This window comes from Caloenas nicobarica, chromosome 9 (assembly GCF_036013445.1).
Source record: "Caloenas nicobarica isolate bCalNic1 chromosome 9, bCalNic1.hap1, whole genome shotgun sequence".
NCBI lineage: Eukaryota > Metazoa > Chordata > Aves > Columbiformes > Columbidae > Caloenas > Caloenas nicobarica.
Window position 1 is genome coordinate 19,028,243 of NC_088253.1, and position 13,901 is coordinate 19,042,143.

Here is a 13,901-nt window from a genome sequence, read left to right on the forward strand (position 1 = left end):
AGAGTTGGATATATTAGTCATGCTTACTCAAATTTTTTAAAGATAACCCAATAAGACAGTTTGCAACCAATTGCAAAACAAAGGAAAACTTGCTACTTCATGTTCAAAAGAGCCTGAACAGAATTCTTTAACTATGTTGCCTAATAGTTAACTCTATCCACAATCAGATTTTTGCCACCTTGCTCAACTGTAATCAATGTATGGTTAGATTTTTTTTAATTGATACTTTGGCTAAAAGTATTGTCCTAACTAGTTATACTACTGCCAAAGCCCTGCTATAAACATACTTAAGTTGATGTAGCCACATGCATGGACCACTTCATAACTCTCTCTTGTGTAACATAAACATTTAAATATTAGGGTTTGACAGCTGCAGCTGTTGGGAATATTTAAGTGTAGTATTTGAAGGGATGCTACTAGTTTATTGAAATGAAACTGCTGTTGATATAAAAAGTTTTGATACAAAACTAGACTACAGTGACTTGAAACTAGCATCATTTCATCTTGTCTCACCAAAATTACACACTCTTAGGTTTATAACGTGTTGGCTATGTAACAAAGACATTAATGTAACGTGTTGATCACTGATGTGAAATATCAAACTGCTTAAAGCTTATGGTATTCTGCTTGTATTCAGCTAATTCTTTAGCCGAGATTTCTATCGTCCTTCTCTGTTCTGCAGCTCTCTTGCTGTCACAACGCAATTTAGAATGACACTGAGCAAGAGAAAAATAGAAGAATCAAAATGTTCTTTAGCATCTATGGGAAGAAACAAGGCTTTAATCTGAAAAACATCTAGAGCCCTAGGAAGGAAATAGAAAACATGGGTAACCCTAGAAAATAGCAAAGAAAACAATAAAAACAAGTCACTTCAGGACTGACCATACAAAGTGATCGGTAAAACTCTGTCTTGCAGTTACTTAGGAAAAAAACCCAACAAAACAAACAAACAAACCCAAACCACACAAACAACAACAAACAAACAAAAAACCAAACTAGAATTAATAGATGTTAAAAATGATAAGTTGTATTAAAAGTCCATGAAGCTATTTAGATTTATTAAAGGAACAGTAAGTGGAGTAGGCAGATAGTTATTTTTCTGTCTTGATTGTAATATGTTTTTCTTCTTGGTGCTGGTTGCAGCTAGCTTTTGCTGACTTGTAAAAAGATTACTGTCCCTTGCCCTTTTTCCTATCTATACACCTCCTTTATCTTAGCTGGGATACTTCCTGCAATGTAAGAATGTCTGCACTAGAATTTGAGGTTAATTTGTGGAAAATTAATCTGAGGTAATGGGATGAATTGTCTAAGATTAGTCCTTCCAGTAGAGAGCAAAACAAACAAAGCTATAAATACCATTCAATAGTTGTCACCAATGCCCGTTAAAACAGAGTTCCAGAGAACAGAGGAAGACAAGTATATATTCATAAAATGCTAATATGCAAAAAATTTAAAAATCGACTGCTAACGTACACAGAAGCATTTTACACCAGGTAGGTAGTCTAAAATGTACAAAAACTAAAGCACTAAACAAAACATACTAAACCTCAAGGACTTTCATCAAGTCTGAATTCTACACAACCTTGTAAACACTTCCATGCTTGCACAGCTTTAGTTACTTGAACTAATTAAGATTTCTAAGGAAGGTTCGGTGCATATATAAATACTTGTGGGACCAGTATGTTAGAGAAGGACCCGAACACCATCAGCATGGGCACAGAGTATTTATGTTTCTTTACTGCTACTTATCAATTATAGTGCTAAACAGCTATGAACTATGGTCTCCCCAACTAATATATGTTGTCTCTAAGACTGCTGGGGTTTTTATGCATCAAGAAATCTTGTCTTGTGCTGGAAATACTCCCCTTCATTCTATTCCTATCCCCTTCACAAAACATACTGGAGCTCAAAAGGCCTGAGCATAGTGCTGATTTTGTTCTTTATCAAAGGAAGTAATCCCTTGCTTGCCTTGCCGGGTACTACATTCCCTTTACTGCGTGCACGGTTGACTTGTCAGCTGGCATGTCAGCTGAGTTAAACAAAAATCCTGGATTTTGAAGGTAAGTCCACCATAAATTAAACTACCTGACAAGGTCTGCAAAGAACATATTTAATGAGTTATTTGTGTTACATTAAAGTTATCATAGCAGCAAGAAAACATTAATTGCACAGTTATATTCTGCTTGTGTTGAGGACAGGCTGCTGGTAGTTGCAGCACTGTACTTTCTTTAATCCCAACGTGACAAAAATGACAGACAAGAAGCTCAGATGTACAACTTCCAGCACTTGTGCGGATGTGACAGAAATTTGTGATCAGTATTTTGTTATTTCCTGCCTTTATTTCCCAAGTAAGAGTTAGAGAGACCCATAGCCTCAAACTGCCGTCTTTCCTGGGCTTTCAGATTGATGTTTCCTCTTCCACAGAAGTAAGAGATGCATCAGGTGAAGAAACTGTGGAATCCTTCACCCAGGCTGAATTAGATCGCGGTTAGTGATTTAGAATAGAAACTTCTTCACCCCTTGAAATGTGATAACATTCCAAAGTCTTTCAACATCTGTTTCCAAATGTTGGTTGTGAACTTTCCACATAGCAACAGCAATATCCATACGAGCAGAAAGCGCAGCAGAATTTCACCCTTTCAGAAGTAACCTGGCTGTACTCCAGAAAGTTCTGTACAATTAGTCCTTTCTTTAGGTTTCATAGGTAACAGAATAACTGCCAACATTATATTTGCTTTCTTTTGTTGGCCAAAAAGGATCAAATATTTTTTTTCAACTCAGTAGAATGTTACCTGGGGGAAAAACAAAAAAAAAGCTGAGAGAAGTGACTAAGGAATATAACGAGGGGGAGGGGAAAAGTGCCAGACTTTTGACCTTGGAATAGCTGCAAAATATGTTTTCAACAGAACTGTCTTAATGCCACTTAGATGTGTTGTGATAACATCCTGTCGCAAAAGAACAGGAAACTGGAAGGAAAACACAGAGGTGAGTGCCTGCCACGGTCTCTGTGTGCATGCAAGGTGCCGAAGGAACCGTAGTTTTCCATTCCACGCTGACAATGGTTTAGCTGGAAAAGCGTATTCGGCTCTAAGCACGGACTGAGGAGAGCCCAGAAGAGAGAGGAAGGCTGATAAGCAGTGGGAAAACCTGACAAGTAGGGACAAGTTGATAAAATCGTGTGTGTTTGGTCTAGCAAACAGGAGGCGAAGGGAAGATAGGAGTCTGGAGCAGAGGCAGCGAACATGTGGTGATGAAACAGGACCTGGTATCAACCAGTTGTCTGGTCTTGCGGCTTTATGATTCTGGAGTGGCTTTCAAGCCAGTGCTCAAGAAGATTTAAAGGCTGTTATGAAGGCAGACTCCTTTCCCACACCCAGAGCAATTAGCAATATTCATGGAACTTTTTAACCTGAGCCAGAGTGCTTTAGTTGACAAAATTAATATAAACAAGTGATTTGCTAAGACTTTTCCCTTGGCCTGTTCAGTTTATTTATGCAAAATACAAATGCTTGAAGTGATTTAAGGGAGAAATGAATGTCTTTTTGCTGGGTGTTAAATAGCATGAATATTTATAACTGCTCTGTAACTCAATCACTATTTATTTCACTAAAATCTCTCTCTGAAGTCATGCGCCTGTTAGCAAGTCAGCCAGCAGGAGGATGGAATAGAGAAAACCTGAATTAGAGAGTCCCAGGGATTGTTTCCACCTTCTACAGTGTTTCTGTGAATTCTAAAAAGAAAAGAAGGCGCTCCTACATGTTTGCTTCTCTGCAGATAACAGTTCGTCATCTTCTCTCAAATACAACGAAAATCTTTTCCATCTTTATTAAAAGGCAATCTTTATCAAGCAAGATTTCTGTCAATCCCTTAAAGGTTTGCTGAGAGAGCCACTTTGTCTATTTTTACAATGGGATTTTCTTCATGTTAATATATTTCCTCCGTCTTTTTGCATGAAACCACAGGAACATAAAAACTTAAAACATACAATGTGAAAAATACAAACAAAATCATAGAAAAAAAAGTTGAACATTATTTGTGCTGAACTGGTATGACCTCACACCAGAAATTTGGTTGTTTTTCTGATAGACTGCATGTCTCAGACAAGTTTTACTAAACCCTGTACGAGACAAAAAGATTTACAGCCAAAGAAATATTTCAACTCAGGGAAGGTTTCTGCAAAACAAGCCAATCCTCCTGTCTCCTCCCTTCTGCGCTGCGTCCTGCAGAGCTGGTTCAGATGCAGCCTGGCATCTCTGGCTAAAACCTCTTCTCTCTGCTAAAACCCACTGTATGCTGGTATTCAAAGCTGTAGATATATTTGTTTTAAAAAAATCTCTCACTTAGGTATAGAATTAATGAAAGATTCGAGAGAAGAGAGATCTGGACGCTGTCTTATATTACCATGTCTTTCAAAACCAAAACTGGATAGTCTTTGATTTCATTTTCTATAGAAGACAAATAACAGAGTTTGAACTCCTCAGCTGTTACATTTTAATGTGTTCAGTAGGAATGTTTTCTGTTATTTCATTACTAGTATATCAATATAGCAATTTAATTTGTTCTTAGCTTTTTTCTTAATCTGATAGCAACTCTCAGTTTCTTTGCCCAAACCAGCCCCCAGCACTGAAAGCTGTCACTTGTTCAGTGTTCCTTAATGTTCATCTTTGGTAGCAAGAGAAGATCCATATACTGCGGCCAGGCCTCTCCTGCTTATAACAGTGCCAATTAACTGTACCAATTACTGTGCATAGTGACAACTGCAGAGGTAAAGGAAGATTCACTACGGATTTGTTACTTTAAGGTATGCTTGAGCATGTAGAGAGGATTTTTCTTGCCTGTTTTTACAGCTGGCTATTTTATCACAGATGTTTTTTCCTGGACAAAAGAAGCCTTCTTAAAGAACAAAATAAAATTATCACGATTTCACAGCTGTAATTTTACTGCGCAGAATATACTGAATTTAACTCCAAGAGCATGCAATGCAGCTGTCTTCTGATTGTTTCAGTACAGCCATCTCATGTAAACCTGTCTTTGTTTTTTGTATTAATGAAAAAAGATTATGGATGACCATAATGTGTGTTACTCCAGCACAGAATAATTCAAAAGAACAATTTCTCCAGTGATACAACACTTCAGTAATAAAATTCGTCCTTTGCAACAAGGACAGAGTTGTTGATGCAGTGTGACGCTGGGCAACCTACATGATCACCTGATTTAAGTGTGAGGTGAGGACACTTACAGGACATTGAAATGACATTGATGACCCATCTTAACAATTAACCTGGCCATCTCCTATGGGTTCAGAATAAGCTGAGGTCTTCCAAGTTTTCCCATACTAGTGACACTGAGGTAAAAATATCTCCTTGACCTCCACAAACAGTAATATAACATTTATCACTGGGAGGTTTAGTTTCCTTTATCATACTGAGCTCTGACATAGAAGCTCAAGTGCTTGCTCTCCCTTCACTTACTCTTCCAGATTAATGTGAATATAAAGACAACAATGTCACCAATGTTGCATAAGTGATCATGTCTCATTAAATCAATGTTACTGGTATTCATAATGCTCTCAGCTTGCAGGATTTAAACTAAGAAAAATAGTACTGGGAAAAAAAAAACCAACAGCAGTGAACTTTAACAACAGTAACTACTTCCTGCTGGAACTAAACTATACCTCTAAGTCTCTGCAGCACAACTTTGTTTTCAAAAGTTTGATTTATGGCACTTCACAGTATGTGACTGGGGAGCTGAAAAGGCTTTTCATAGTTGTGGGGATCTTGCATAACTTGTGAAACTCTTCATAGCTCTTAATTAGTCCACTATGATTTGCTCTGTTGGAAACTGTATGCACCAAGTAATCAAGAGCCAAGTGTGGAACAAAGGAGCAAAGTGCAAAACACACACAAATGGACTGCTGAGAAATCATTTCCGATAATTTAGCAAAGCCAACCATAATTTTAATTTTAGGGCTGAATACCTTCTAATATTAGCAAAGAATGGATTAGAAATTGGAACAAGTGTGCTGGCAGACAAAAGACTAAATCCATTAATAGGGCTATCCTATTTACTCCAAAGGCAAACAGACTGGCAATAAATCCTGCTGTATTTCAATAAAATGCAATTTCCCAATCTTCAAGACTCTCTTAACATTAAAATATTTTACATGTCAATTTTTAAGGTGTACTTTAAATATTGAGACATTCTGAAACTCTTGCTCATGGAATACGCAGTCTTTGGCAAGTACTCGCAAAAACATCAAGGCGGTTCTGATCTCATATTTGTGAAACAACATGGTTTTGTTTATTTTACAATGAATGCCTATGCTATATAAACATTAGAATCAGAACTTGTTTAACTCTCACCATTTCCATGTTTAAATGAGTACTCATTAATCTGTTCACTCTATAGGCAAACTGTATTAATTCAGGTCAACATACATATGCATATTTGATTTGCATACATTGTGTGAGAATCTATACAGAAAGGTCTTTGGGTTTATGTTTTGGAAAACTTTAGTTTTAAAGACACCCTAAATTTGGAGCAAATACAACTACAAAATTTGGCAGAAGTCTGAAAGTTTTGGGAACAGACTCCTTATCATCTGTTTACCCAGCAATTGTTCCCACCACTGTAAAGTATTGTGCTATTATAAATAAATAAAATGGGACGGAACTCTTTTCTAAAAGGTATAAATTTATTTGTATTGTACAAACACTTCAGGGTAATTCAGTAATTGGGAGAAAAGTTAACAGGAGTGCACTAAAAGCAAAGATACATCAGTGGGGTTGTACTGTGGCACGCTGGATCCAAAGCAGCTCTGCTAAGGAACATCTGGTTGAATTTAAATTGCAAAGTTTGGACTCAGCATGATAATACAAACGAAATTGTGACATTGGCTCCAGCCTCCAGTAACTAGCTGCTTGCAAACAGGGTATCAGTGTAACTACTGCTGAGTATTATCAGAATCTTCTAAGCTTCCATACTCCTGCTTTTAAACAGAGAGAGAGGTACTGCAAGTGAGGGAGTATAGAAAGGACTGACAATAATACAGCGGAATCTGTAACAGAAAGGAACTTCACTGTTTTGAAGAACGTTTGAGCAGTCGTATTAGAAGGCTTAGAGTTGCATAACACACACAAAAAACCCCAACAGATGTCTTCAAACTGTCTTGTCCAAAAGAAATTTATCTAAATACTATGCAAGTGGGTTACAAATGCTACCACTAAGGGCTTCATCATCTGTGCATACCCACATACTAATCTGGGACCTGAAACAAGAAAAAAATTTTTATTCTTAAGAAGCTATTTTTTACAGCTAGAAATCCTCCTTAGCTTCTTTTTATACATAACCATTTTTATTACCCTTCAAAAAAGACACAGGCAAACAGCATTATCTTTAAAAATCCTTACAGCTTTTTAAGTCTTGGTGAAACAATGATTCTAACTCCTATGTTGTTTTCCAAGAAAATGAAGACAGTGACTCACCCACTCTCATTAATAAATAGCCAGGTCCTTATGAAGTTAATTAAACATAGATAAGACAATTTGGATCATCAAGGGTAGGGTCTCAAAGTTGAATGATTTAGTTGTCTAAAAAATTAAGTAAAATGCTTTATTTAAAAATATCTACAGAGGATTATTTTTTCCAAATAAACCCCTAAAATTGACTGGGAAAAACATGAGGTATTTAGAGAAGACAAGTTTTCCATAAAAGAATGCCCAATGCTAATTTTCAGAGTCTTCAATTAAGAGTGCAGTTGGACAAGACAGAGCCATCCCACAGTTTCTGGTCCTTAAAAGGGATATTTTTCCACTACCTCCTTCTCTTCCTTTTCTCTCTGCTCCTAGCTTACTCCATAGTTGTACTATTGTAATTATGATAGCAAAAAACTAACCTCCACATAAGTATTGTTTTCTGCCAGCTTAGTGAACAGAATTGGCTCAGAGGGGGCCAGGCAAGTGTCAGAGCCAGTCAAATGCTGGAGGAGGAGGAGGAGGAGGAGATACGCAGCTAGGAGCAGGGGAAGATAAATTTAGTACCCTAAATTTAGACTTTTTTTTTTAATTGCCTACTATTTTGGTGCTTGTAGTCACTCTCATTTATAAGTAATACTTACTCTGCTTAAAACACCTACAGCAGAAATCTGTATAATGGAAAGATGAAGGTAAAAAGAAGGGGCAAAGGATCAGCTAATTTGTTTTTGTAAACAAAGTCACTCAGCTTTAACCAATGAAAAGAAACAGAGGCACTTACACTCATTTTTGAGCTGTTTTTCTTGGTCTCCTGAAAGACAACAGAGTACATGCTTGACACTGTTGTTTGAGATGGTGAAGTTTGAAAACTACTAAAAAGAATCTCTGCTTTTAAGTACTTATAAAAATTGTCATGTGCTGAGATTTGGCTAAAGACACTGATTTGCTGTCCCGAATAATTTTATGATGCCTACAAATAACTCCTGTGTCCACAGGATGTCCATTTCAAAAGAAGCATGAGAGTGGTCCCAAGACTCACTCTGTGTTACAAAATTTCAAAAGTAACCAACACATGGCTGGAAGCAACATCTCCATGGCAGTTAATAGGACAAGTTCCACGTAGCAATGAGCACTACTTATATATATATGACACACCTTCAATATTGACCTTTAAGAAGCTCAGTACGTGCCCATTCTTCCATGAATTAAATACAGAGCGACACATTCTTGGGGGACTTATGCAGTAAGGACATGCTTAAATTCACCCTGCACATCAGAACTAACTTGCTAACAAGCACAAAGCCGATGATTTGGCTTCAGATTCACTTAGATTTAACAGCAATTTTTGCCTTGGCTTTGTCATGTTCTAAAACCATTTAATGAATATCCTGTGGATTTGGTTTCCCTTAGTCTGATGCAAGTTCAATTTTGTTTGCTTAAGGGTATTTAATCTGTTTATTCTTCAAGTTTTTTGAGTTGAACTACATTTTCTAAGATGTTTTTAAGTGGAAATATTAGTCAGAGAGAAAAAGCAGACAGGGCAAAACTCAGACTTACCAAAACTCAGTTTGACTTTGTTCTCAGTAGCTAAATGAGGTGTGATGTTAACTTGATTAAATTAGTATCAGATAAAATCCTAGTGGAAACAAAGTCTTTTTTAAGGTTTTCTCTGCTAGTGCTTAGAGAATGCACACTCCTGTATGAATGTAACTTACCAGTGGCCATTTCTGGAGAATCAGGGATGAGACATACAGTTTGTAGAGGTAATCTGTACCAAGAAGACAATAAATAAAGGAGTCCAGACTTACATTAGCCTTCCACAGTAAAACTGAAGAAGTAATTTAAAAAGTTATGAACCTTGCCCAAACCGACAAACATATTTATTTGGATGATTATTGCAAAGTTTGTTTCTGGTCACTTGCAAACACTTTAGAAGCATCGAGTAGCCTTACGATGATGTCTAACCTGGGTCTTTCATACCAACCTCTCCGATACTGTAAGTTCTCAGAACTCAAAGGGTAAACTTCTATTTTGAAATCCCCAAATGGGCATTTTTTCCAATAAATCTCTTTCAAGGTTCTAAAATAAAATGTCATCAGCTATACTTCCAGCATACGCCTAATAACTTGTTTCCTCTGTCTCTTCATCTCTCACCTATTTCTTGTTCCTAAAGGCAAATCTATAATCAGCTCATGAGTCCATTTTTTGGAAGAATGAGTGTTGTCTCCAGTAGATTCAATTTACGAGAGAAGTCAAAAGGCAGTCTAGCAATAACTGAAATCAACTCCGTATTTTATATTCACACTGAATCGATTTCTTGATTAAGCTGCGAGACGACCATTGCAAGTATCCATCTACCTGAAAGATGCTGTGTTAGTATTACAGAAAATAGAGCAGTATCCATATTTGTAACGATGACTAAACACTACTACCATCTAATAACTGCTTTCTGGTTCATATTATCTTTATAACAGCAGTTTCATATTGTACAAACTTGAGGTATATTCCAGGGATGTCTTGTACAGTTTTCCGTACCTAGTTATCTTCTATCGGTTCTGTATATGAGGCTTAAAAACAAAGAAGTCACATATCAGGGCTGTTAAGCTCCCAGAAGAAGGCAGACTGGTTTTGTTTGCTGCTTTGCAACACTGTCAGTTTTAGGAGGTAATATATTTAGTGTAGTTACCTCTACACGCACTTGCACAAGACCTAAACACAACAAAAGCCAAACAAAATGTTGAAACAAAGTTAATTAACGAGTTGAGATGATCAAAGTCCTTCAGATTATGACCTGCAAATGACAGTTTGTTTTGCTGTATAGTTTGGAAATTAAGTCTAATGTAGTTCTCTCCCATACGTGCACTTAAAAAGCCAACTTCTAACAAAACTTTCTTCATTCATTGTTGTCCAAACACAATGTAAGGAATATCTGGAGATGCAGAGGAAGGCAGCAGTTGCTTTGTATGCTGATTGTCTGCGGCAATGAAGTTAAAAAAAAAGCAAGCTTTGAGAAAGGAAGTAGCATGGAAATGAGAAATGTAAGCCACATGGCAATAGGACTGGACTCCACCATCGCATTTACTGGCACATTCATAGGTGAATTTTTTTTTTTTTTTTGTCCTTAAGGTTTTTTTCCCCAGTATATCCTATGGAAAACATCCACCTCTGAGTCATCTGTTTGAGACTGTAGATAATAATCATGGACTGGGGGAGGGATAATTAGATTGTTTTGAGCAAGACAAAGACTATCATGTCTCCTGAGCCCCATTGTCTTTCCAGACACTGACCTTTTCTTTGCCTAGCAGGGAACAGCTAAAAGGGCACTAAAAGAACATTAAGAGGGGGCTGTAGCCCATATTTCACTGGCTTAGACATGCTAAAATATTAACCTGGTAGATGAAGGAAAATAGGGAGACTTTCCTTACATTACCCTAGATAAGCCTGCTGAACAGCAAATTGCTTACTCACTATTATTTTCAGATACCTCTGGGCACTTTTAATCATCATTTTCAGAGATCCATTAGATGCACTTTATTGCAGCCAAACTTTGGGTGTGGCTGTGCCCCTCTCGAGGGCACGAACACGCTAAGGGTGGTATTTTAGGGGTCCCCTTTTTATTTCCAGATCCACTACGACTGGCACTTACCACCTAGCAGTCATACCCCAAAATACCATCAGAGCTAAGGGCGTCGACCCTCTAAGGCCCCTCATTTTCGAGCAAACTCATGCGCATGTAACTTCGTGCCGTGTCACCCGCCGGGTTCCGCAGGAGCTCCGTGTCCCCCGGACCCACAGGTCCCCTCGGGCCGCGGGCAGGACTGACCTCCGCCTGCGGCCGCCCCGGGGACAGGCCGCGGGCCCGCGGCTCCTCCGCTGAGGCGCCGTTTTCGTACCGTCAGCGCTAAAGCCTCTTCTCCATCTTGCGCCTGAGGAAAAAGGGAAGAAGAAGGATGGTTCCCGGTGAGAGGAGGGGGAAGCGATCGCCCATTCCGCGTGGGGGAGAGGACTCGCCACCCTCCTCACCCCCAGAGCTGAGGTAAACCCGGCGGGGCCGAGCGGGAAGCCGGGCCCGGCGGCGTCTCCCTCAGGCAGACGAGGCGAGCGGTTTCCTGTCAGGGGGAGCGGAGGCGTCGGCGCCGCGCCCGGGGCCGTGGGGCGGGGCGGAGCGGCCGCCATCACGTGTCGTGCGGCAACGAGCGAGCATCCCCGCGAGACGCAACGGCGCGGCCGGCGGGAGCGGAGGTAACGCGGGCGGCCGCGCCGGTACAGCCGGCGGGGAGATCCTGCGGGAAGCCCGGGGGGCTGGCACCGCCGCAGGGCGCGATCTCCGTCCCGCGGCGGGCAGGCTGCCGGGGCGGCGGGCAGGCTGCCGGGGCGGCGGGCAGCCCGGCTGGGCGCGGGGGGCTGCGGGCAGCGCAGCCTGAGCCGGGCGCGAAGGTTTCCGGCGCCTCCGCCTCCTCTACAGCATCCGGGGCTGCTGGTCTTGCGCCCGCTGAGGGCTGCAGGTGTGCGGGGTGGCAGTGCGACAAATACCGTGTATTTTTTAAATTTTTTTCTTTTTTCTTTTTTTTTTTTTTTAAGGGTGCCTCAGCACCAGCACCTGTGGGTACCTCAGTCCTGACAGCCCCGGGAGGGAAGCGGCTGCCCCGCGCCTCAGCCCTGAGGTGTCCGCCGCTACCCTCCCCAGGCTGTCCGGGCGGCGTGGATTATGTCTGAACATCGCTTATTTTATAAAGAGAACGGGGCAACCACCGCTTGGGGAGGGAGGAGCGGCCATCGAGGGGAGAAATAAGCCCAAATCCCCCCTCCCATGGCGGGACCCCGAGGGCCGGCGTCCTCAGGCCGTTCCCGCCGGCGACAGCCCCGTCATGTCGCGCACACCCCGACTGGAGGGTGGTTTTCTGGAGCCACGTGTTTTATTTAGTTTGGCAGCAGGCGGGTATGAGGATGGGTGCTCAGGTCGGTTCTATACCAGGATGTTTTTTTTGGTGACAGGCACGTGTAATTATACCTGCTCTGTTAATAACTGGCTTTCAGGAAGAACTGAAGTAGGTTTACTAATGCCCTCAGGGGAGCATGGCTTTGTTTACTGGCATTTGGTAGCGATTTTGATTGTTCTGTGTGGTTTTTAAGTGATACGTATTAAATGCAATCTGATTAGGTGTGACTGTAAGTTACGGCTGAAGGGTACACGTGGGTATAGATTTCTAAGTAAGCATGTGGTTTCTGACATTACTCTTCTCCGTTTTGAGAGGTTTCCAACATAAATTATTTTAACAAACTCTATCATTGTCCCTTCTGTCTTTACTGGGGGTTATTGTATACATTTCACCAGGTGTTTCTCTAATTACAGCTGCCTTGAGCACTTTGAACTTCATTTCAGTCTAAATCAAGACAGTCTACTACGAAGTCCCTAATTGTGAGCTTCTATTTTTTTCCCTTGGAAATATAAAAATAAATGAGAAGTGTGAAGGATATATTGGCATGTTATTTTTCACTTGTAGCTAGTGCAGCCCTCTAACTTTAAAGTGACTTGATTTAAAATCTAACTTAATGTTACTGAGGTGGATTTGTCTAGGATAAGTACTTTAAATTTTGAAAAGTGTCTGAAGTATTGTAACTGAATATATGTTTGTGAGCTGATTATAGGTCTTTCCCTCATTTAATGTTCATAATCTTATTCAGGATTTGTCAGAACATGTGGATATTATGTGTTATTTACTGAGTATCTCTTGTGCAGCCGTGTCACGGGTGTGTATAGTCAGGACTTACTACCAGCATTGATCGACTATCAAGTGGATAATTGATATAGTAATTCTCTTTAGTACCTTTTTACATGATAAACACACCTTGTCCTTTTTAAAAAAATGTTACAACCAGTTCTATTTGATTAAAGGCTTATGTTGTTTTTATAGGGCTAAAGATAGTGTGTTTTCCTATGTGAGCACAACAGACTTGGTTGAACAGATTAGATCTTTACATTGGGAATGGCTTTTGTTGCGAGGGCTTCCTGTCTGCTGACGGTATGTATGGCAGGGAAGTGGTTCTTCTCTCACCAGAAACAAGAAAAACACATACTAGGCCAACTCTAAGCCTTTCCCACTTAAATGTTCAGACTGTGAAGTGCCTATTTATATACATTGCAAGGAATAGGCATTTCTGGGACTTAGAACCTTTGCTCTGTTGGTGCTTAACTCTCTGAAGACTTTCATGCTGTTTGCCTGTGTAGGGCAGTCTTCACTCTTACCCGAAATGCCAGTCATTGCATTCAGAAATAGGAGTATATAGGTAAAGCAATGTTACAACAAGACCTGTTTTACGCAGGCAAGACAACTTCGAAAGATAGAGGCACTAGAAATCTTTGCTGATGAACAGGCATTGTATAAGTGTATAGCAAAACATCGTGAGCTTTTAGCAGTTTGGTATTTC

General features: G+C 40.1%; 2 protein-coding genes across 4 annotated transcripts in view; one reads left to right on the plus strand and one right to left on the minus strand.

Moving 5' to 3' along the window:
- Window positions 1-6,724: 6,724 nt before the first annotated feature.
- On the minus strand, window positions 6,725-11,648 carry LOC135992227 (cuticle collagen 2-like). The gene is made up of 6 exons (XM_065641236.1): window positions 11,496-11,648; window positions 11,296-11,398; window positions 9,188-9,240; window positions 8,254-8,283; window positions 8,117-8,143; window positions 6,725-7,267 (listed from the first exon to the last, which is right to left on the minus strand). Exons 1-6 carry the CDS (start codon window positions 11,646-11,648, stop codon window positions 7,256-7,258), a joined length of 378 nt encoding a protein of 125 aa, XP_065497308.1. The 3' UTR covers window positions 6,725-7,255.
- Window positions 11,649-13,901, plus strand: part of SLC7A6 (solute carrier family 7 member 6) — a 29,753-nt gene continuing 27,500 nt past the window's right edge. Inside the window, exons 1-2 of one of the 3 annotated variants that reach the window (XM_065641294.1) lie at window positions 11,688-11,714; window positions 12,826-12,891. The gene's annotated coding sequence lies outside the window, so the exon portion shown is untranslated. Of the gene's footprint in view, window positions 11,715-12,825; window positions 12,892-13,901 lie in introns of all 3 variants that reach the window. The other 2 variants (XM_065641292.1, XM_065641293.1) reach the window with 2 other exon arrangements.

Coding starts and splice junctions, on each gene's coding strand:
- LOC135992227 (XM_065641236.1), bottom strand. CDS start 11,648: ATGGCGGCCGCTCCGCCCCGCCCCACGGCCCCGGGCGCGGCGCCGACG. Junction 11,399..11,495: donor GGTTTACCTCAGCTCTGGGG/GTGAGGAGGGTG, acceptor CTTTTTCCTCAG/GCGCAAGATGGAGAAGAGGC. Junction 8,284..9,187: donor TTCTCCAGAAATGGCCACTG/GTAAGTTACATT, acceptor GTTGTCTTTCAG/GAGACCAAGAAAAACAGCTC.